Source organism: Phocoena sinus, chromosome 9 (assembly GCF_008692025.1).
Source record: "Phocoena sinus isolate mPhoSin1 chromosome 9, mPhoSin1.pri, whole genome shotgun sequence".
Classification (NCBI taxonomy): Eukaryota; Metazoa; Chordata; class Mammalia; order Artiodactyla; family Phocoenidae; genus Phocoena; species Phocoena sinus.
The window spans coordinates 100,110,079-100,133,218 of NC_045771.1; the positions used below are offsets into that span (position 1 = coordinate 100,110,079).

General features: G+C 46.5%; 1 protein-coding gene across 2 annotated transcripts in view; it reads left to right on the forward strand.

The window, feature by feature from the left end:
* Positions 1-3,463: 3,463 nt before the first annotated feature.
* Positions 3,464-23,140, forward strand: part of VOPP1 (VOPP1 WW domain binding protein) — a 114,791-nt gene continuing 95,114 nt past the window's right edge. The window contains exon 1 of one of the 2 annotated variants that reach the window (XM_032643415.1): positions 3,464-3,750. In XM_032643415.1, coding sequence (XP_032499306.1) covers positions 3,697-3,750 — 54 coding nt within the window. In that variant the 5' untranslated portion in view covers positions 3,464-3,696. The remainder of the gene's footprint in view (positions 3,751-23,140) is intronic. The other variant, XM_032643416.1, reaches the window with a different exon arrangement.

Below are 23,140 nucleotides of genomic sequence, written 5' to 3' on the forward strand. Positions count from 1 at the left end.
GAGAACAAACTTATGGTTACCGGGGGGGCAGGGACGGGGGATAGATTGGGAGTTTGGGATTGACATGTACACACTGCTATATTTAAAATGGATAACCAACAAGGACCTACTGTAGAGCACAGGGAACTCTGCTCAGTGTTCTGTAACAACCTAAATGGGAAAAGAATTTGAAAAAGAATTAAACAAGAAAGAAAGAAAGAAAAGTCTGGTCTTCCAGATGTTGACTCCACTGAGTAGCTTTTAACTCTATGCTTATTAATTGGCCAAACCAGGAGCTTTCCCTTCTAGTACAAAGGACCAGGATGGAAAGGGAAACCATGTCCACTCCAGGTTTGGTTAGACCGGCAAACCAGCCCTCTCACACTCCAGATGAGTCATCGCAAAGGAAGACTGCTAAAATTCATAATCTTCAACGCCAGCAAATGAAGGCCCCTAAACAAAAACAAAACCTTCCTATTTGTTGCTGCTGTTATCGCACAGAGCCAGGACATTGGAAAAGAAATTGTTACAAATTCAAACGCTTCAGGTACCTGCAGCCCTCTAACCAGCCTTTCTAATGTACTCCCAATTCTCAAAGATGGGGCTCCGTAGACGGGGCTCTTCCCAATTCTCCCTCTTAATTGGCTGGGAGAAACGTTTCTCCAGATGGGGGATGAATCTCTTCCAGTACGAACTGACCCCAGGGCCACACTCTCAGAGCTCAGCCCCACTACTATAAAGCAGCCCCTGCATCAGAGGACTACAACTGTTCAAACAGTAGGGATCTCTAATGAACCTCAAGAGGTTCCTGTCTCTGAACGTATTCCGCTTTATTTAGGCCCTTTGAGAGAGACACACCCTTTTCTCCTGGAATTTCTCTCTCTCCAAAGGGGAAAATGATTCTAGAAATTGAGAGTGGTCATCAAAGTAACGTACCACATGAATTAAATGACCCTTTGACGTCTTTTATTTGTCCCATCTCTGATGGTACCAGAGCTGATTCTGGAAACACTAATCATTTGTCCCTGTTGAGTCAGCTACCACCCTCCTTATGGGCAAAATCTCCAGCTGACCCCTCAAATCCTCTTAACCAATGTCCTACAAGTGAAGAAGCCCTTAAAGGTATAAAGCCCATAATAGAAGATTACAAGGCTCAAGACCTCATAGTCCCTTGCACTAATCCTTGTAACACCCCCATTTTACTGGCAAGAAAATCTAAGGACCATGGGTGGAGGTCTGTCCAGGACCCCCAAGCAATAAACAACTTAAAAAAATTTATTTGTATTTGGCTGTGTTGGGTCTTTGTTGCTGCACGCGGGCTTTCTCTAGTTGCCGCGAGCAGGGGCTACTCTTCCCTGCGGTGCACAGGCTTCTCATTGCGGTGGCTTCTCTTATTGTGGAGCACGGGCTCTAGGCGTGGGGGCTTCAGTAGTTGTGGCACGTGGGCTCAGTAGTTGTGGCTCATGGGCTCTAGAGCGCAGGCTCAGTAGTTGTGGCGCACGGGCTTAGTCAGTCTGTGGCATGTGGGATCTTCCCCCACCAGGGCTCGGTCCCCTATCCCCTGCATCGGCAAGCGGATTCTTAACCACTGCGCCACCAGGGAAGCCCTAAACAACTTATTTTTTAACACCTTGTTGTTCCTAATCCTCAGATGTTACTAACATCCATTCCCACCAGAAGCCAATTCTTTACTGTAATTGGTTTACGCTGTGCATTCTTTACAAGCTGATCATCTACCCTGCGACCCCACCCCTACCCCCTCTTGGCCTTTAAAAATGCTTTGCCGAAACCCTTCGGGGAGCTCAAGGCTTTTCAGGGAATGAGTCATCTCATCTCCTTTCATGGCCTTGCAATAAACCTTTCTCTGTTCCAAACTCCGACGTTTTAGTTTGTTTGGCCTCACTGTGCTTTGGGCACACAAACTTGTGTTAAGGATCCCAAATAAACCCATCTTTGCCGTAGAAATAACTGGCAGCCTTATTTGTTTCAGGTCAACAACCCATTAATGAGGGAACCAGAGGATGACAAGGCTGCTTCAAAGGAGAATGCAGGCAACTGACTATGTGTACATAGCCAGTGAAAAAGAGGAGAAAAGGAAACTCTTGGGATGAGATCGATAAATCAAGCAGAAACCTGGTTAATGTTCTGAGCTGGCAGAGGTCATTTGCATTTTTACCAGATAAAATCATTTACATCACCACTGGAGGAAAAAATTTGCATCTCTATTACACAACAAAGCTTGTGTTTGGTTTTCTACAAGTTAACTTCTACCCTTAAAGGAGTAATAAAATGCCCTCATTTAAAATAGTAAGTCTGGGCTTCCCTGGTGGCGCAGTGGTTGAGAGTCCGCCTGTCGATGCAGGAGACACACGGGTTCGTGCCCCGGTCCGGGAGGATCCCACATGCCGCGGAACGGCTGGGCCCGTGAGCCGTGGCCACTGAGCCTGCGCGTCCGGGGCCTGTGCTCCGAAACAGGAGAAGCCACAACAGTGAGAGGCCCGCGTACCGCAAAAAAAATATAAATAAATAAATAAAATAAAATAGTAAGTCAAAGTTACTAAAATCCCAGGCAGGACCCTTGGTGGTCTTGTCTGATACTGTATTACCATGACAATGAAGGCCACCAAGCGTCTTTTCTGCTTGACTTGCAAGTTCTGGTTCCAACAGGTGTTGTCTGGTGGTGCATGTTTTAGAGTCATCAGATGAGTAAATATGTTGAAGTCTGGAAAGCGTTTGGGACATGCGTTATGTAACATCTATTTCCCCGACCCCTCCCTTCACCTCCAGTCACCGGTAGGTTCATGTCCTTTATTATCCTGTACCTCCTGGTGTGTGCACCCAGCACTTTGCATCCTATTCGTGTAAGTGACTATCTCTCCCTTTAGACACCAGACAGAGTTTTCTTGCCCCCCTCTATGTACTGGCTCTCCAGCTCAGGGTCTGGTACAACTTACAAGTTCAATAAATGCTTGTTGAATAACTGTATAAATGAGATGGAATCTGAGCCATGTTGTGAAAAAACCATGGTAGGTACGAGGTAGTGGGGGGAAGAAAGTCAGTTCAGCAGAGGCAAGGACATCGCAAACTTACTAGCGGGAGGGTGGGCTTCAATGTGGGCCAATTGTGTGGGGAGTACAGGCAGGGCCAGCACAGGAGGATGCGGGCATGAAAGCACCACATCTAAGCGAGAGGTGAAGCGCAGGGATTCTTCCATTCTCCGTCTGCCTCATCCTTTGGCCGTCCTCGCCGTCACACGTCGGGAGGGTGCACCGCCCCACGGTGTGCAGGGATGGGAGGGACGGTGTAGAACCTGGAGGCACACAACGGGTTCATGTATCTCCCTCTGGAACGAACCCCACTCCGCGGAGACTTTGCTTCTTTTTAAACCCTTAACCAGGTCTATTCAGGGGTGACTGGGCGGTCTCCTAGGAGGGAGGAAACAGCTGGCCCCTCCCCTCCCATTCGCCAGCCTCCGCGACTCATCTCCCAGCTCCTGGCGCGCGCACTCCGGCGGGGCTGACCCTGACACCCTGTAGCTGAGCCGGGGGCGCGCGAGCCGGGGGCGCGCGCGGCGAGGGCTTCGCGGCTCAGCCCGGCTCCCCGCCCGCCAGCCCGAATCCCTGTGACTCCGGGCCGGGATCCCGCCCGCCAGCCGGCTGGCCCCCTCGTAGGGGACGTGCTGCTGACCCGCGCCTGCGACCAGGAGGACGCGCAGCCATGGGCCGCCTGGCCGGGAGTGCGGCGGCGCTGCTGCTCGGGCTGCTCGTGGAGGTAGGGCCGGGCCGGGCGGGGCTGAGCGGGAGCGGCACCGAGGCGCCCGGGAGACCGTGTGCGGGAGCCCTGAAGGCTGAGGGCCGAGAGCCACGGCCTCACGGACCCCGCACGAGCCCCCGTACGGAAGGCGTCCTCGCCCTGGTGACGGGGTCGTCCCAGCCCTCCTCGCTTCCTCCGACGGCCCCTCAGTCCCCCCGCCCCGCGTTACCGATTCTCGCGCGTGGGGAGGACCCGGGAGAACCCTTTGCGCGCTGTGCGCCCGACCCCTCCCCTCCCCTCCCCCGGGGGCCCGGGTCTGGTGGGGCTGGCGGGCGGGTGGTCCCTGAAGCGGCGCAGGCGCAGAGTCAGGGCGACCAGCGGTTTGGGGCTGGGGAGGGGGCGCCGCCGGGTCGGGGCGCGACCGCGCGGAGACGTGGATGAGGGAGGTGTCACGGGTCCCCGAGTGAGATGGCGGGACTGAGTAGGAGGAAATGTCCCCGCCGGTGAGGATGAAGCGCCGTCTTCCGAAGCGAGAGAAAACCCCCGAAGAGCCGGGGTGGGTGTGGTCTTTTGGAGCCGAGACAGGGGACTTGTTGAAGCGACGGCGGAGGAATTGCTGGTGACCGCAACCTCGTGGGGAACTCGGCTGCCCCCGGCCGCCCCCGGCCGGGAAGTTGCGCCCTCGGATGGCGGCCACCCCCTTCTTGCTAAAGCGGGTTCTTTAAAATGGGAGCTAGTGGGGCCCTAGGGTGCAGTCTGGATTAAGGTTTGTTCTATTCCCTGCTCACTTCCATTATTTTGAATGAAATTTTACTAAAGTAATGAAGTCAAAGTAAATGAGTGATGAGGTTCTTACGTTTTCTCTTTTAGGTAGTAAAACTCTGGAAACGACTCCTTGGTTTTCTTCATGTATAAGGAAATCAGTGTTACAAAATGGGAGGGAGAGTCTGAGCTCTCCTGAAAAGAAGGTTGATGGAAAAGTTTCTTGCCCCCGGCCCCGCCATAGCAAAGACTTACTCTTTTTGTTCTTCTGTCTCCCTGGCTGAGTGGTTCATGTTTTTGTGGAGTGCCCTCCACTTGCGTCCTTTTTGTTGATTCATAATTTTATGACCTTAGGTATCACATCTCCTGGGTGATCACCAGACAGATAATGGAGAAGTGAATCTGAGACCACTATTCACATAAAAACGCATGCATCTGTACCTACACATGCGATCCCCCCACCTTTAAATCAGCACTTGGTGAAATTATCTCGCATTTCGTTGGTTCTGCCTCCTGCACGTCTTTAGTGTGTGTGGTGCTGTGCCCTGTACGTAGCCTAGACTGCGTCAAGGACTCAGTTCTTTTCAAAGTACTTAAGCCTGGGACCCAGCCTCTCAGATCACTCGGAGGGACTGCCCTGAAGGGTTAAGGGAGGAGCCAGGATACAGAGGAGGTTTTTTTTAATATAAAATTATTTATTTATTTTTGGCTGCGTTGGGTCTTCGTTGCTGCCCGTGGGGTTTCTCTAGTTGTGGTGAGTGGGGGCTGCTCTTCGTTGCGGTGCATGGCTTCTCATTGCAGTGGTTTCTCTTGTTGCGGAGCATGGGTTCTAGGCACACGGGCTTCAGTAGTTATGGTGCGCGGGCTCAGTAGTTGTGGCTCGCGGGCTCTAGAGCTCAGGCTCAGTAGTTGTGGCGCACGGGCCTAGTAGTTCCGCAGCATGTGGAATCTTCCCGGACCAGGGCTTGAACTTGTGTTCCCTGCGTTGGCAGGGGAATTCTTAACCATTGTGCCACCAGGGAAGCCCCCTATAGAGGAGTTTTTGCCAAACAAAAACAAAAACCAAGCAAAAAAACCCCAGGTAGTTGGAACATCAAAAGATTACTATTAAAGAAAACCAGACATCTCAGGTTAATGGATTTAGCACTTTTCTATGTATGGGAAGTTGCAAGAGTTTGAGCATATTGAAATCATTCCTTTGATATGTACCTCAGCTATCTGGGGCCAGTATCCTGTTTTTCTTCATCCTGAATCCCCTCTGGGTGCACAGTCTGGGAGACGCGACGTTCTTCAGGAATTTATCATCTTAAGAGAGAGTTCAAATCAGGCCTGAAAGGTGCAAATGATATTAAGCAGAACTGTGACAACACTAAAATTTTTTTTTTTTTTTTTTGGTACACGGGCCTCTCACTGCTGTGGCCTCTCCCGTTGAGGAGCACAGGCTCCTGACGCGCAGGCTCAGCGGCCATGGCTCACGGGCCCAGCCGCTCCGCGGCACGTGGGATCTTCCCGGACCGGGGCACGAACCCGTGTCCCCTGCATCGGCAGGCGGACTCCCAACCACTGCGCCGCCAGGGAAGCCCATACACTAAAATTTAAAGGAGTAAATTGATGCTTTCACAAAGTCAGATATCTAGATGATTGGTAATTTTTGTTTTCATGGGATGGTGTGGTGTAGCCCACTTTTGCACGACTGTCCCAAGCACCTATTTTGTTTGTGGTAGAGAGGTGTCTCTCTGAGGAATTAAGGAGATTTCTTTCTAATGTATCACATGGAATCTTACACGTGAGTTATATATCTGAGATCTTTTCATCTTGAGTGGGTTGCTCTGAATTTCATCTAATATTGGTTGTTATCAGTACGCCTCTGATGCTTTTGAGGTCCTGAATCACATACCTAAATGTGCTATTTCCGTTGCCGAGTATGTGATGAGGCAAAGAGCTCTCTTCAATTTGAGGGCCTAAGACACCTGGGGGAGATGTTTGAAGGCTTCTGACAGCCAGCTGCAACCTGGAATACTTGTCTTTGTTCTGCTTGAGCTGGTTTCACTGTGGCTGTCGTGTAGTTGACCATAAACCACCTGGCAGCCTTTATGCCGCCCTGGCCCTCTGGCATCCCGTTCCTAGGCAGCAACCGCTCAGGGTTGTGTGGGGCGGGCTTGGGGCGGGGGCGGTGTGCTCGGGAGAAGTCCTTGCGCATGGAGGGGTCTAAAAGTTGTTTAAGAAGGGCTTTGCTCCCCTGCCTCACATCCTCCTATAGAAGTTCACCTACCTGTTAGACAGCTGGACTGCGTGTTGGTTTTTCACTTAGCAGACAGAGTGCTTCCCCGGTGTTCTAAGCACTTTACAAATATTAACTCGTTAATCTTCCTAGCAATTACTTTTAGTCCCATTTTTGTGTCAAATGGGGATGTTAAAGAGCTTGTCCACAGTCTCACTGCTGTGACGTGTGAGGGCCTGAGATGCTAACCCAGGCAGAGGGGCTCCGACCGCCGCGTCCTGTGCTTCAGCCTCTCCCACTGCTGGACACAGAGACGTGGAGAGAATCTGTACTCGGTCTGTCCCGAGGCCAGTGGTAGACTTGGACGGGTATGGTCCCACGAAAACCAGCAAAATTCCCTCTGGGAACTCAGCTCCATTTAGGGGACCATATAATTTAGCATGCAAACGACGACACTGGAGAGTGACGCTGGGGACTGTTAACAGTCGTGCCCGCACAGCACGCATCAGTAGGACTGTCCTGGAAGCCCCGGCGTGTGCTCACCCCAAAGCCCAGGCGGAGCTGTAAGTAGGAACAGGCTGGGGGGCAGCATCATCCCTTCCCCAGGGAGGCTTCTGGGGACCTCATCACTGAAGTGACCTTTCCTTTCTGTTAACCTGGACTTGCCTGTGAATCGCATCGGAAGCCGGCGAGGACCCTTATGTCATCTTCCCTCCTCCCCAGTCGCTCCGTGCTGGCTGGGTAGATATCCCAGGCACGTGGGCCACGGGGCGGCCACAGAATAGGGGAATCCCGCGGCTCTTCTTGGGTCATGAAATTCTAAAATTGTGTGTTGTCCTCCCGTCCACTGGTCTGTGTGAGGCCCTGTGAACGGTGGCTGCAGGAACAGTGACGGTGCTGCGCCGTCTCCCAGTACCCCTGGTGAACTAGTCTGCCAGTGCGCTGGGTGGCAGCCGCAGCATAGAAACTGAAGAAGAAAAGCGGTTCTAAGCCTGAGTATGGCTTAGTACAACCTGGGGAGCCGTTAGGTACTGAGCATATACGCCCCCCGTGGGCTTTTGTCAGAATACGTGGCTTTCTGGATATTGTCACAGCAGTCTCTTTCTAGAGGTCAGGTCGTTGACACTTCTGTAATATACTGAGCAGTATTTGTTACGCGTTCTGTCCTTACTGAAATGAGCCCAGAAATGTGTAGTGTACTATTTAGTATAAATTCCCCCTGTGCCAGGGCTTGGGGTTCTGCTGCATCCATCCGTGGGGGAAAGAACTCTACTAGGTTATTTTATTCAAGAGACCGGCATCAGTATCTTTCTGCTCCTCCCCTGGAACCCAAAGCTGGAAACCTTTAAGTGAGGCCGCCATGCGTTTCAAACTTATTCCGGCCAAAGAACATCCCTTCTTGGGCTAGAAAAAGGAGTGGTCTTCTCTTCGAGAGAGAGGGTTGGAAAGGGAACATTGTCTTTTGAAACTAGGGAAATTCACGGGATTACTGAGTATTTTTCTAAAGTCCTTTGTATTTTGATGCCCAGGAGTCTTGAAATTAGAACCAAGTCATGTTTAAGGGTGTTTTTTGTCTCATGCCAAATGTTTTTTGTACCCTGGAATTGCGATGAATGTGGCAGCCCTTGGACGCCAATTTTCTGAAATAAACTACTGCCACCTTCCCACTCTTTAGAGTTTTTAGAATCTGAGCAACATGCAGTTTGAGTGAAAGAGAAGACTGTGGGGGAGTTTGTTATCTATGGAAGCTCCACGGAGGCTGGGTGCCGAGGACGAGGGGTGGCAGTGATACGTGAGCCTGGTGGCGAGGGCTCCACTCTGAACTGGGGGAAGCTGGCTCCGGGTGTGTGAGGAGGGCCTGGGGCTCTGGGCCCTGACTTGGGGCCCTCCTTGGCCCTTGCTTTCCTGTGGCTTGTGCAAACCTATAAAGACCAACGAGGGGGCCGTGACTCTAGAAGCACATGGATTAGGCTATTGGCCACTGGATTATCTAGCCATGGGATGGCAAGTCCTTTTCTTAGAACGTACATTTATCCACTCAGTGAGGCCTCAAATGTCACCCTTTTGATGAGGCCTACCTTGACCACCCTATATAAAATTCCAACCCAATTCTCCTCCCAGCACTCTGGCTCTGACCAATTCTCTCCTTTCTCTGTATCTCTTACCTTCAAAACATGATGGAATTTACCTTCCACAATCTACACATTGTAGGAGCAAAGGTTTTGATCCATTTTGTTAACTGAAATATCCCCAGCTCCTGGAACAGTGCCTGGCACACAGTAAGGACTCAGTAAATATTTGAATGAGTACAAAGAACCGTGGTAATGACCCTGCGGGAGGGAGCTGACTAGGTCTACAGTAGGAGAGGGGAAGGTAGCTGATTAGCTATGACTCTGAAGGGGGCCTTGTGTGTTAGGACTTAGAGCTAATCATTATTTGAACACCTCTAGTGATGGAAACTCACTATCTCAAAGCAAGGCATCAACTTTTTGGACAATTTTAGTTGTTAAAGTTTTCTGTTATACTGAGTAGAAATGTCTGCATTGTTTCTACCTGGTTCTACTTTTGTACCCCTTGGGCTTTTCAGAATAAATATGATCACAGTGACAGTCCCTCAGTTGAACACAGCTGTGCTGGTCTCCGCGCACCCCCTGTTCCCCGCCCCGTGTTCTTCTCCAGGCATCATTTCCTTCTGTTATTTCTCACAAGATGTGGTTTTGAATCATCTCACCGTCCTCACAGCTGCCCTCTGAAAACTGCCGAACTGGATGAACAGTGGTCAGGAAATCATCACTGTCTGAAAAAAATGGTCCTAGAAAAAGGCCACTCAAAGTGAATCCACTTAAAACAGGGATCAAAATTTCGTAGTTAATAGTGAGGAAAAAGTTTCAGCTTAATTTGGAAAAACAAAGCCCAGATAATAAAAATAAGTTAATTCCATCCCAAGTACCCATTTTTGGATTGAATCAGTGTGGGCGGGGGAGATTAATTTCTCTGATAAAAGTCTGTGGTGCATAATAGCGTAGCCTTCCCTTGACCTTGAAAGTGAGTGGCATGATAATAGTAAGGGACTTTTCTTTTTGTCCCAGAATTATTTGCTCGAGTGATCAAACCCCGCCGTACGTCCACCTCTAGCTTCTCTTGGTCTTTTTTATTCACATCATTCTGTTTTGGGGCATCTGTTGGGTCATTATTAACGGGTACCTGCCAGAGCCTTTTGCCTCTTCCATAGACTTCATGTATCTTTGCGAGATCTGCAGGGTCACTTTGCTGTCCATCTGTGTGGTATTTGTGTTGTACTTGCCTGTGATCCTGACACCGGAGGCTGATTATGGAGCTGCTTGTGTTCAGTGGGCTGCGGTGTTGGTACACTGTTTTAGAAGGAATGAGTTCAGTGTTGGGTGCATTTTGTCGTGCAGCCTTTGGCCTGCCTCCCATCTCTTCCCCATTGGGACTTGTTTGAACAATAAGGACACTCTGTTCTGTAGATGTGGTCTCACTGGCACTGTCACAGCCCTTGTTTGGACCTTTGCATTATGCAGATAAGCCAAGAGATTTACACTGAGTTTGCAGTGACACAGATGTTTTTAACGTCTGCTGGTGGTAACCCACAAATCCTCATAACAGTTGTAGAGTGTTGAGTATTATAAAACCTAAATTGAGAACTATATATTAATCCTATTTTACACTACTTCCTTCATCTCATCTTCTTAAGCCTGTCAACCTCTGTTTGAATACTATATTTTAAAATCCAGTACCCTTTATGGTTTTGTGCCATATACAGATTTGATTATCGTCCCGTTGTCGGCTTTGCCCAATGGAGTAAAACAAATGTTAAATCGAGCCAAGTCAAAGATGGAGGCTTACATCTGGGTTGAAGTAGATGATTGAGATTTTTTTTAAGTTAATTAATTAATTAATTAATTTTTGGCTGCGTTTGGTCTTCGTTGCTGTGCACAGGCTTTCTCTAGTTGCGGCGAGCGGGGGCTACTCTTCATTGTGGTACGCGGGCTTCTCCTTGCAGTGGCTTCTCTTTGTTGTGGAGCATGCCCTCTAGGCGCACGGGCTCAGTAGTTGTGGCTTGCGGGCTCAGTAGTTGTGGCTCCCAGGCTCTAGAGCGCAGGTTCAGTAGTTGTGGCTCACAGGCTTAGTTGCTCCGTGGCGCGTGGGATCTTCCCAGACAAGGGCTCGACCCCGTGTCCCCTGCATTGGCAGATGGATTCTTAACCACCGTGCCACCAGGAAAGTCCCTGATTGAGATTTTGACTTGGAGAATACTGATGTCCTTAATTTTAAAAAGTCAGAATTTAGCTTTAAACGTGCAGTGTTCTGAAGTGTTTGATCATCTGCCCTCTGTGAGGAAAGATCCATCAAGAGTCTAGCGAGATATCTAAATTTGGGAGTTATCTGCGCCCATGCTGTAGAGCGGTTGAGAGCCTTATGCAAGGCCATTGTGTTTGGTGAGTAGGACACAGTGACCTTTGCTGGTTGGGGTTAAGGAGTCAAGTGGTCAGCGAATACAGGGAGGCAATGAATATGAATATATATATTTTCACGAAGTGTAGCTGCATACTTCGAAGCTCTTGATTAGAGCCCAACATCCTCAGACCAGAACAAAGAAGTAGTATCTTATAAATCAGGTTTGAAATCGATCGATTGTGTCCTTGAGGCACAGAAGACCCCTGATGGTAGTTAAGTTTCTTGTTTAGATAGTGTCTTAGTGCATTTGAGCTGTTACAACAAAATACAAAATACTACCTACCGGGTAGTTTATAAACAGCAGAATTTCTGGAGGCTGGGAGGTCAGTCAAGGCACCAGCAAGGTCCCGTTCGGTGAGGGCCCTCTTCCTGGTTCAAAGCTGGCACCTCTGGCTGTGTCTTCACGTGGTGGTGGAAGGGTAAGCAGTCTCTGTGGGGCGTCTTTTATAAAAGCATCTATCCCACTCGCGAGGGCTCCACCCTTGCGATCTAATCACACCCTAAGTGCCCCTGCTTCTTAATCCCACCGCATTGGCGTTAGCATTTCAGCGTGAATTTTGAGGGGACGCGAACATTCAGACCATAGCAGATGGCAACATAGCGATGTTTTGTGGAATCTCAGCCCTTTGTGTATTGGCTGGGAGCCTTTTGGGTAAATTACTTAGGCTCTCATTGACTCAACTGAGTCACCTGTGAGAAGAGAAGTGCCCCAGGGTAGAGGGAAGCTCTGGAAAAATCCACCGCTTGGAATTTAGCTCTGCACAGTTTGGACCAACAGATTGTGAACATTGTCAGTTGTTTCTAAGCAAGGTGCCTTGCCCAGGTTCCCTGCCAAAATGGAGAGATGGCTCCAAAAATACCTTTTTATTTAAAAATTGTGCTTTCTTCCCTTTTTAGTATATCTGTGACTAGATTGAAAAGAAACTTGGTCATTAGTGTCCAAAACAAGGGAAAGGGAGATTGTGATTACTACCGTCTTTGGCTCTCAATTTTTGCTCTGGGTAAAGCAATAAAAGGGTTCAAACTAGAATGCCCTTCCCCTTTGATGCTTTTTGGATAGCGGAGCAGAAGGCAGCATCCACAAAGGTAACACCTTGACTTTTAACCAACTGGGAGTAAAGTTGAGTGAAACCCTTTGGCTCTGTGGCTGGTCTCCGTCTCTTGGTATCTTGTGATTTATGCCCGTGTTGTCCAAAGAATCAAACTATGGCTTCCTGGAGAGGGTGGGGACAGATCTTAAACTCTTATGGGCCTGGGGCAGGGGGCTGGGGGCAGGGAGTGTGGGAGTTAGTTTGCTTGTGAGAGTTTGTGAAAGTTCCTAGTTGTGGTACTTTGTTTCCTTAGTTGTATAGAAAACAAACGGATGAGAAGGGGTTGTATAGAAAACAAACGGATGAGAAGGGGGTGGGGTGTGTGAGGCAAGTTCCACAGCCTCAGGGCCTCATTCTCACACTGCTGCAGGGTCTCTCCACTTGGTTAAAATCTCTGCAACCTCAGCTGCTCTCTACTGACTTCAAGGTACATTCCAAGCAGTTCAGGATTCTTTTTCCGGAACCCTGGCTTCTTTCTTTTGTTCTTTTTTACTTATTTCTTGTCACTTTCCTCCCGACCGTTTTTTCTCTAGCTCATAGAGTGTCAAACCTTTTGTTTGTATGCTCTCTTAAGGAATTTTCAAAAACTGTATACCCCTGCACATATTTTTCGAGTTGACTTGCAATCTTTTTTATTACAGATTTTAAATGACGAATGAATTGGATCCAGTGAGATTATTGGATTTGATCTCTTGTGTGTTGTGAAAATTAACTATTTAAAATTGAACTAGAAGAGCGCTCAGTGTATACGGTGGAATTTAAATACCAGGAGCAATTTGATACTGATTATTGTAGAGGAAGGATGTCACCGGCCACATCAGTAAACAAAGGTTGTTGCGGCCATCAAGCCCTCAGCCACTGCAGCCTCCCCAGACTGTGCACGCTGAGGGGATTCAGGACAGAAAAAAAAACAGGTTACCGGCCCTAAGTAGTCAGATGCAGATCAAAGGAACGATTTCAAAGAGCCCAGACTCTTGCATCTTCCCATACATAGAAAAGTGCTAAATTCCTTAACTTGAGATGCCTGGTTTTCTTTAACAGTAATCTTTTGATATTCCAACTACCTGGGAGGTTTTTGTTGTTGTTTTTAGAGAAAGAGAGAGATACAGATATCTCTCTCTCTATATATCTATCTCTTCCCTCCTCCCCGACCTCTTCAGAATAGTCCCTCAGAGCTACCTGAGAGCCTGTCTCCAGGGCTTAAGTCCTCAGTGTATCTCCTGAATAAAACATAATTCTCAACTTTTAGGCATTCTATTCCTTTAAAAATATGCAAACAAGCTCATCTTTAACAGTTGGAAATTTTACATCACCTCCTTTTCTCTTTGATCTGCTTCCATTCTGCTTCCCACACAGAACTTTAATGAAATCTACGCTTGAAAGTCTGTTTTTGCCATCCTTTTCTTGGTCACAAAAATATATATCGAGTTAATTTTTAAAACGTTTCCTCAGATAAAGGATTAAAAGATTAAAAATTTACTAACAGAGTTATCACAGCTATTACACATTCGATGGAAACACTAAATATATTACCAACGGAATATTAGTAAACAGAAAAGTTCACTGGCAATAATTTTCTGAGTGCGGTGGGGGAGGATTTTATTTTTTCAGCTGGATCATGTATCACTGGTAGCAATGGAAGAAGTTTCATATTGAACTTATTCTGAGTCATGGGCCCAAACCTCACAGTAAACTATGATCAGGTCATTTTTCAATTTAATTTAAAGCAAAGAATTTGAGAGCGCCTGAGGTGTAAAGTATGTGTTGACAAAGGTAGTCTCCTTGACGGAACTTCAGTGAGGTTCCTCTGTTCTGTCTTCTTGACTGGGCCTCTCCCTGGCCTTCTTCGTCTGTCTGCACTGACCCACGTTTAGCAAGAATCTTGCTAAATTATCCCCCTATCCTTGATATGCGATTACTTTGACCTGCCTTCAGCAAGAATTCTGTTAAATCAACTTAGCAAGAATGCCCCTCCCCTTGATATGTCCTCTTAGTGATGTTCGGTCCCTTGATTCCTTCACTCTGTTCCTTGGCTGTAAATCCCCACTTGTCCTTTTTGAGTTTGGGATTGAGCTCATCACACTCTCCCCTGGTGCCATAGTCTTTTTTTTTTTTTTTTCACGTTGCGGGGCCCTCTCACTGTTGTGGCCTCTCCCGTTGCGGAGCACAGGCTCCGGACGCGCAGGCTCAGCGGCCATGGCTCACGGGCCCAGCCGCTCCACGGCATGTGGGATCCTCCCGGACCGGGGCACGAACCCGCGTCCCCTGCATCGGCAGGCGGACTCCCAGCCGCTGCGCCACCAGGGGAGCCCTGGTGCCATAGTCTTGAATAAAGTCTTCCTTACCATTTTAACAAGCGGCAGAGTAATGTCTCTTTGACAGAGTTGATACCAGTATTTGCAATGGCCTTAGAAAGATACCCTGAACAGTTTTCAGTTCTAGACCAGCACATCCTGTAAGAGTAGGAATGGGTGGGAAGTGTACTTTGTTTTGTAGAGAGATGAAGGGTGTTTGTGAAAGGGGAACTAGCATGGCCACTTGACCAGCATCTTCACCAGAGCCTGTGTTCCCAGGCAGGTCAGTTTTAGGAAAGAGGGCCTGTGGGGGTTAAGGTCTAGAAATTGCATTTTTAACAGTATGTGGAATTGAGACCACAGGTTACTTGATGTACTTGGTGCTTTTACCACTTTCTTGCAGGAAAGGAACTGGTGTTCAAAATCATGACACCTGGGCTTTGGTCAGCTGAACCGGGTGTGAGAGGCCATCACTGTGGCAGCTGGTCCGGCTGCCATGTGGTCAGCTCTGTGGGCAGTGGCTGTTCTTGGAGACCTCCTCCTGGACAGGAATCATACTTCTCCCATAAGACTAGAGGGGTCAGCCTCTTCATTAGGCCTCCATCTGGTCCCTTTCCAAGTGTCAGCATGACCTGGTGGTGACGTATTTCGTACAGCTGCCAAGAGTAGAAGTAGGTTGATTTAGTGATGATTGTCACAACTAGAATTGAGACCTTTTGTGGATCCCTCCCTTGTGATCAGAATTGGTTGTGTGTCTAGTTCTTTTGGTAGTTGACTCAGGATCTCATTGAAATCATCATCTCAGAGAGGTGAGGGAACCAGAATAAAGGAAACCTTTACTGTCCACCTAACACCTGACATCCACCTGACCTAAGTTGTCCATGTACTTTGAGCACAGATATAATTAATACAGGTAAGTCTTCAGAAGGAAACTTAAAGTGATTTAAAGCTTTTCATCGAAGCTGGCTCCTCTCTGACCTTGAACTCTGACCTTCCCTTTGCTTTCTCCTCTGGTTTTTAGCAAGTCTGCGTTTTTATTGCTGAAAAGGTCTGAGGACGCTAAAATAGTCAGCTTCACCTGTGATGCCAGGGTCTGGTGTTGTTCCTTTAGCCTGCTGTGTTTTAGGCCATGGTCTGAAGTCCTTACTCTGCGGGGTCTTTGGCTATCACCCTACCTCTGTACAGGGAGATCACGGCTCCTGGGAGAGCCGTCTCCTGAGCAGAGATGGTTGGAATTGGTATCAGCAGAGCATTTATAGGGTGGCAGAGTCCCCCCACTGATGAAAGCGGTATCGTCCATTCAGTTGTGCACATGTAAACAAGTCAGCAGGTGTGAAACATTCACATTGTTGTATGAGTTTACATTTATTTCTCTTGGGAAAAGTTTAAAGTAAACATGTGAAAAAATAGGATTTTCTTGTGTGCCTCTAATTATGGAGTACTCATGAGACTGTGTATCCACTAGAAGGCTTTCTGCCCTCAGTCACAGGATTCTGTCCTTGTGGTTGCATTGTGGGTCGCGACAATCCTTCATGATGTGCAAATAAATCAACCTCCACAGCATCTCTGTTAGGACATAGATGTGTTTGTTCTGTCCTGGCCTAGCAGTATGACTTGGTTCCCCTCGCTCCGACTCAATATTTCCCAATGGGAAACTCGTTTTGGAGGAGGATGGTGTTAGATGGGTCCTCAAGGACCAGCATTTTCGAATAAAAAATCAATCCAGTGTTTCAGATATAAACATATATAGAGACCTTGCTAGTATGTGGCGTTAATTACGTTTTTTTTTTTTTTTTTTGCGGTACGCGGGCCTCTCACTGTTGTGGCCTCTCCCGTTGCGGAGCACAGGCTCCAGACGCGCAGGCTCAGCGGCCATGGCTCACGGGCCCAGCCGCTCCGCGGCACGTGGGATCTTCCCGGACCGGGGCACAAACCCGTGTCCCCTACATCGGCAGGCGGACTCTCAACCACTGCACCATCAGGGAAGCCCAATTACTTTTTTGAAACATCTTAGAGTATTTTTAAAACTCTCCAACATTATTTACTTTCTCTGATTTATAAGAGATGATGATGATGTGATAACTAGCACTTACTGTGTGTTTACTATGTGCGGAAGACTATTTTTTTTTCATACTTTCAAATTTTCTTTTTCTCTTTTTTCCAGCTTTACTGAGGTATACTTGACAAATTAAAATTATATATATTTAAGGAGTATAATGTGCTGGTTTGATATGTGTATATATTGTGAAATGATCACCCCATTCAAGCTCATTAATACTTCACACCTCACGTCACCTTGTGTATGTGTGGTGAGAACACTTAAGATCAATTCTCTCAGAAAATTTCAAGTACAGTTTTATTAATTACAGTCACCATGCTGTACCTTAAATCTCCAGAACTTATTCATCCCACATAACTGAATCTCTGTACCCTTTGACCAACACCTTTTCATTTCCCCATCCTCTCAACTCTTGGCAACTGCCATCTACCCTCTGCTTCTATGAGTTTAACTCTTTTACATTCCACATATAAGTAAGATTATGTAGTATTTGTGAGTTGTCTTATTTCACTTAGCATAATGTCCTCCAGGTTCATCTATGTTGTTAAATGGCAGGGTGTTCTTTTTTTTTAAGATTTTTTTTTTTTTGATGTGGATCATTTTTAAAGTCTTTATTGAATTTGTTACAATATTGCTTCTGTTTTATGTTTTTTGGTTTTTTGGCTGCAACTCGTGTGGGATCTTAGCTCTCTGACCAGGGATCAAACTGTACCCCTGGAATTGGAAGGCAAAGTCTTAACCACTGGACCGCCAGGGAAGTCCCAGTATATTCTTCTTTTTTAAGACTGAATCATATTCCGTTATACATATAACATCATATTTTCTAAATAAATAAATTTATTTAAATAAGTTACTTTTATTTAAATACATGTATATTTATTTACTTTATTTTATTTAAATAAATACATACATATAAATATGTAAAATTTAAATCAATATATAAATAAATTAAATTTTATTTTACATAAATATGTATTATATATCAATATGTTTAATATGTTTATATATATATATATAAATGCTTTCTTTATTCATCCATTGTTGGACACCAGGGTTGTTTCCTTATCTTAGCTACTGCAAATAATGCTGCAGTGAGCATGAGGGTTCAGATATCTCTTCAAGATAATGATGTTATTTCTTTTGGATTCGTATCCAGAATCGGGATTGTTGAATCATATGGTAGCTCTATTCTTAATTTGTTGAGGAGTCTCCATACTGTTTTCCATAATGGCTGCACCAGTTTACATTCCCATTAATAGTGTGTAAGTGTTCCCTTTGCTCCACATCCTTGCCAGCACTTGTTCTCTTGTGGTTTTGATAATAGCCATTATAACAGGTGTTAGGTGATATCTCATTGTGGTTTTGATTTACATTTCCCTGATAATTAGTGATGTTGAGCTGCTTTTCAGGTACCCGTTGGCCATCTGTACGTCTTCTCTGGGAAAATGTATTTTCAGGTACTTTGCCCAATTTTACTGGGTTATTTATTGTTTTGTTTGTTTGTTTGTTTTATTTTTTGGTTACTGAGTTGTATGAGTTTCTTATATATTTTAGATATTAACCGCTTATCAGGTTTGGTTTACAAGTATTTTATACCCCTCTGCAGGTTGCCTTTTCATTTTGTTGATTCCTTTGCTGTGCAGAAGTTATCTAGTTAGATATTTAGTTACTTGTTTATTTTTACTTTTGTTGCCTCTGCTTTTGGTGTCATATTCAACAAAATACTGCCAAGACCCACGTCAAGGAGCTTTTTCCCTGTGTTTTCTTCTGGGTGTTTTACAGTTTCAGGTCTTAACATTTAAGGCTTTGAACTGGTAATGCTTTGATCTGTTTGAAATTTTTACAACCTGTTTTGTGAACTGTGATGTGATCTGTCTTGCAGAATGTTCTGTGCGCACTTGAGAAGTGTGTGTATTCTTCTGTTGTTGATGGAAAGTTCTGTATATGTCTGTTAGGTCTATTTGGTCTATAGTGTTGTTCAGTTCTGCTGTTTCCTTACTGGTATTCTCTTTGGGTGACTTACCCAGTTTGAGAGTGGGATACTGAACTCTCCTGTTATTATTGTGTTTCTGTCTATTTCTCCCTTTAGATCTGTCAGTATTTGCTTTATATATTTAGATGCTTTGATGGTGGGTAAATATATATTTATAACTTACAGTTTCCTGTTGAATTGACCTTTTATCATTATGTAATGACCTTCTTTGTCTCTTTTGACAGTTTTGACTTAAGGTCAATTCTGTCTAATATAAGAAGGGTTTACCCTTGAACAATGGGGGTTAGGGGTGCCAACTGCATGTAACGCTACAGTGAGCCCTCTGTATTCACAAATTCAACCAACTGTGGACCGTGTAGTACTGTGTACGTATTTATCAAAAAACATCTGCGTAAAAGTGGACTAGCATAGTTCAACACTGGCGCAGTGTCGTTAAGACAGCTTAGGACAACTGGGGCTTCCCGGGTGGCGCAGTGGTTGAGAGTCCGCCTGCCGACGCAGGGGACACTGGTTCATGCCCCGGTCCGGGAAGATCCCACATGCCGCGGAGCAGCTGGGCCCGTGAGCCATGGCCGCTGAGCCTGCGTGTCCGGAGCCTGTGCTCCGCAACGGGAGAGGCCACAGCAGTGAGAGGCCCGCGTACCGCAAAAAAAAAAAAAAAAAAGAGGGACAACTGTGTAGCCACTCCCACTCTCTTTTGGTTAACATTTGCATGGAATATCTTCTTCCGTCCGTTTAAGCCTATGTGTACTTTTAAGGCTTGAGTCTCTTGCATGCAGCATATAGTTGGATATTGTATTCTCATTGATTTAGCCACTTTGTTTTCTTGATTGGATAATTTAATCTGTTTACATTTAAAGTCATTATTGACAGGTAAGAACTTACTCTTGCCATTTTGTTCAGTATTTTCTGACTTTTTTGTAGTTTCTTTGTTCCTTTCTTCCTCTTGAAGAATGCCCTTTAGCGTTTCTTGTAAGACAGGTGTAGTGGTGATGATTCCCTAGTCACCACCATCATCTAGTGGTGATTTTGTTTGTCTGAGAAAGTCTTTGTCTTGTCTTCATTTCTGAAGGGCAGCTTTGCTGGGTATAGTATTCTTCATTGGTCATCTTTTTCTTTCATCACTTTCAATATATTTTCCCACAGTCTCCCGGCTTGTAAATTTTCTGCTGAGAAATCCACTTATAGCCTTATAGGGGTCCTCTGTATATCATAAATCCTTTTTTCTCTTGCTGCTTTTAAAATTTTCTCTTTGTCTTTGACTGTTGATAATTTAATTATAATGTGTTTCTGTGTAACATTCTTTGGGTTGATCCTGTTTGGGGACCTTTGAGCTTCAGGAACCTGGATGGGCATATCCCTCTCAAGATTTGGGAAAGTTTCAGCCATTATTCCTTTAACTAAACTTTCTGGTCCTTTCTCTCTCTTTTCTCCTTTTCAGAGTCCCATAGTGCATCTGTTGAGTTGCTTGATGGTGTCCCATAAATCCCATTGGCTGTCTTCACTATGTTTCATTTCCCACCCCCCTCTGACTGGATAATTTCAAATGACCTGTTTTTGAGTTCACAGATTCTTTCTTCTTCTTGGTCAGGTAGTGTTGAAGAAATCTGTTGGACTTTTCATTTCATTCATTGTGTTCCTCAGTTCCAGAATTTCTGTTTGGGTCTTTTTTTATGATTCCTCTTTTTTGAAATTCTCATCTTGTTCATGTATCGTTATCCTGATTTTGTTGAGTTGTCTATCTATGTTCTCTTGTATCTTATTGAGCTTCCTTAAGACAATTATTTTGAATTCTTTGAGAGGCAAGTCATAGATTTCCAATTCTTTATGGTTGGTTACTGGAGCTTTATTAGTTTCCTGTGGTGGGGCATGTTTGCCTGATTCATTGTTATCCGTGTAGCCTTGTGTTGATGTCTGTGCATCTGAAGGAGCAAACACCTCTTCCTGTCTTTACAGGCTGGATTTTAGTAGGTAAAGACCTTCTGCTGCTCTGTCCCCAGACTGATGGGACTGCCTCAGGGATTGCATTTGAGCAGGGCTAGAGCCTGTTCACTTGGCTGCTGCCAGGTCTGCAGTTGTGTTCACCGTTGGCAGGCTTGTTACTGGGGATGCAGATGGTTTGAATCCTATCACCTGGGTGATGGGCCTGCCTCCAGGACTATGGTTGAGCAGCCTGGTCATGGTGCCATTTCTAGGCCTGTTACCAGGGTCATGGATGAGGGTGGCATCCGCTGTATCCCTAAGCATGCTCCCACCAGGTCTCTGGGTAGGCAGCACTGCCTCTGGGACCAGGGTAGAGTGGGGTTAGAATAGGGTCACAGGGCTGCTTCAGGATTTGCAATCAGAACTGAGGTCAGCAGACCTGCCAGTGGGGGCTCGGACAGGCGTGTCTCACACTGGTTTCCTAGGTGGGCGGTATTGCCCCTGGACCATGGCATATTGGGCCTGGAATCAAGTCATAGGGCCCCTTGAGGGTCTGCAGTTGGGACTGAAGTCAGCAGTCCTGCTACCAGGGGCAAAGGTGTGTATTGCTGGGTCCCTGGGCCGGCAGGAGTGACTCTAAACCACCTTAGAGTGGGGCTGGGGCCAGGTCACAGGACCACTTCAGATCTGCAGTCGGGTCTGAGGTTGGAGATCCTGTTAACAGGGGCATAGACAGGGTGGCACCTCCTGGTCCCTAGGCAGCATGGCTCTGTGCAGGACCATGGCCAAGCTGGGCCACAGCCGAGTCCATGGGGGAAGGGCTGCTTTCGGTCTGTAGCCAGGGCCACTGTCAGTGAGCCTGCCTTCTCCAAGCGACTCTTCTCGGTCTTGGGCTCCACCAGGGTTTTGCAGCGTTGTACCTGGATCCCAAAGCTCCCATGAGGACCCTTTGGTCTGTGGACGGATGTCAGTTTGTTCTTTACGTGGGGGATGTGAGCTGGGCACCTTCTATTCAGACATCTTGCTGATATCCTGCTAAGCATGGCTTTAAACACTTGACGTTTCATCTCTACAACCCTTCTCTGAGTTTAGTGCTGCGTTATATCCATCTTGCAGGTGAACCAGGTGAGGCACAAGAGATTAAGAAGCTTGTCCAAGGTTTCCTAGCTAGAGCCAGGATTCCAACCTCGTCAGACTGGCTTCAGGGTTTCTGTTCTTAAATACTGTTGGTTCCCCTGCCCCAGGTGTTTACGTGCGTATAATAATAATGTTCTCTTCTCTGCGGGTCCTGTCTGGGCTGCCCTGGAAGGAGTTCCTGCTAGATGGTTCACGTTTAGGACTTTTTCATTCTCAGAGTCTGAGAAATTCAGCCGTGTTACCCTAAGTGATATATCTTTATTGTAAATAGTATATGGAAATGGGGAATATGGGAATTTTGGTTCACGGAATCCAGAAACAGATAAACAAGCTTAAGATCTGGAAGGTAGCTCAGGAACCAGAGTGCCTCATTGGGTTGTCTTTGTGGCCTTTGAGTCATATCTCCTGCTGAGCTGCCCCCCACCAGCCCCCCCGAACCCCTACCTTGCTAGGTAGGCTGCAGTCAGGGGCCCAGCGCTTTGTGCCACCACGGGTTAGCGAAGGTTTAAGGGGGCTTGACAGGCGCTGTGGGAGTGGAAGACTCCAGAAGCAGGCTGCAGAGGTGCTAGGCGAGCGCCTTGTATTCGTAAATGTGACTGCTTGGTCCCTGCACACATACCCATTGTGGCATTGCCATGTAGAAATTATTATGAAAATCTGTTGCAAAATATCTTAGAGCACATATAAAAGAAAACAAACAAAAGAGTGGGTTTTGGTTTACGAACTCTTTGGCATTATTCATTAATTTGTATTTATTTCCTCTCTTTATTTTCATTAGTAGAGCTCACTGAAGGAATTCTAGTGCAAGCGGTCTTTTTTTTTTGTTGGCTGCGTAGTATATGGGATCTTAGTTCCCCCACCAGGGATCGAACCTGTGCCCCCTGCAGTGGAAGCGCGGAGTCTTAACCACTGGACCGCCAGGGAAGTCCCAAATAGTCTTTAAATCAGTGGGATTATAATCCTTGAAAGGCCTTGGTAAGTAGAAATTATGTGAGTGAAATTTGGTTTTCTTTTTAAAACTCATCATAAAGAATTATGTTCTCAGCCAAAGGCATGCCACTCCTGTGAAAATAATTAGCCACTACTGCTGTATTTAATAATGAGGTATGGGGCAGGGAGATGAAGGGCCCATACTTAGCTTTTGCTACTTGGACACTTAGGGAAAGGGCCACCTAGAACAATACACTGGGCTAAGATGGCACTCCCACCCGTAAGAGCCAGATCTCACCGGCGCTCAGTGTGCCGCGCACCGTTTTAGTTGTGTGCCTTACTTGTGTTCCCCACGCGAACCTTGTAAATGTCATCACTCCACTTTACAGGGTGCAAACTAAGGTTGAGAAGTTAAGTGATTTATTAAAGGTCACGTGTGCAGTCAAAGAAGATGGTAGGAGCTTTCTTTTCAGCTTTCCCGTGTGGGGAAACTGAGGCACTAAAGTTTAGTGGTTGTTG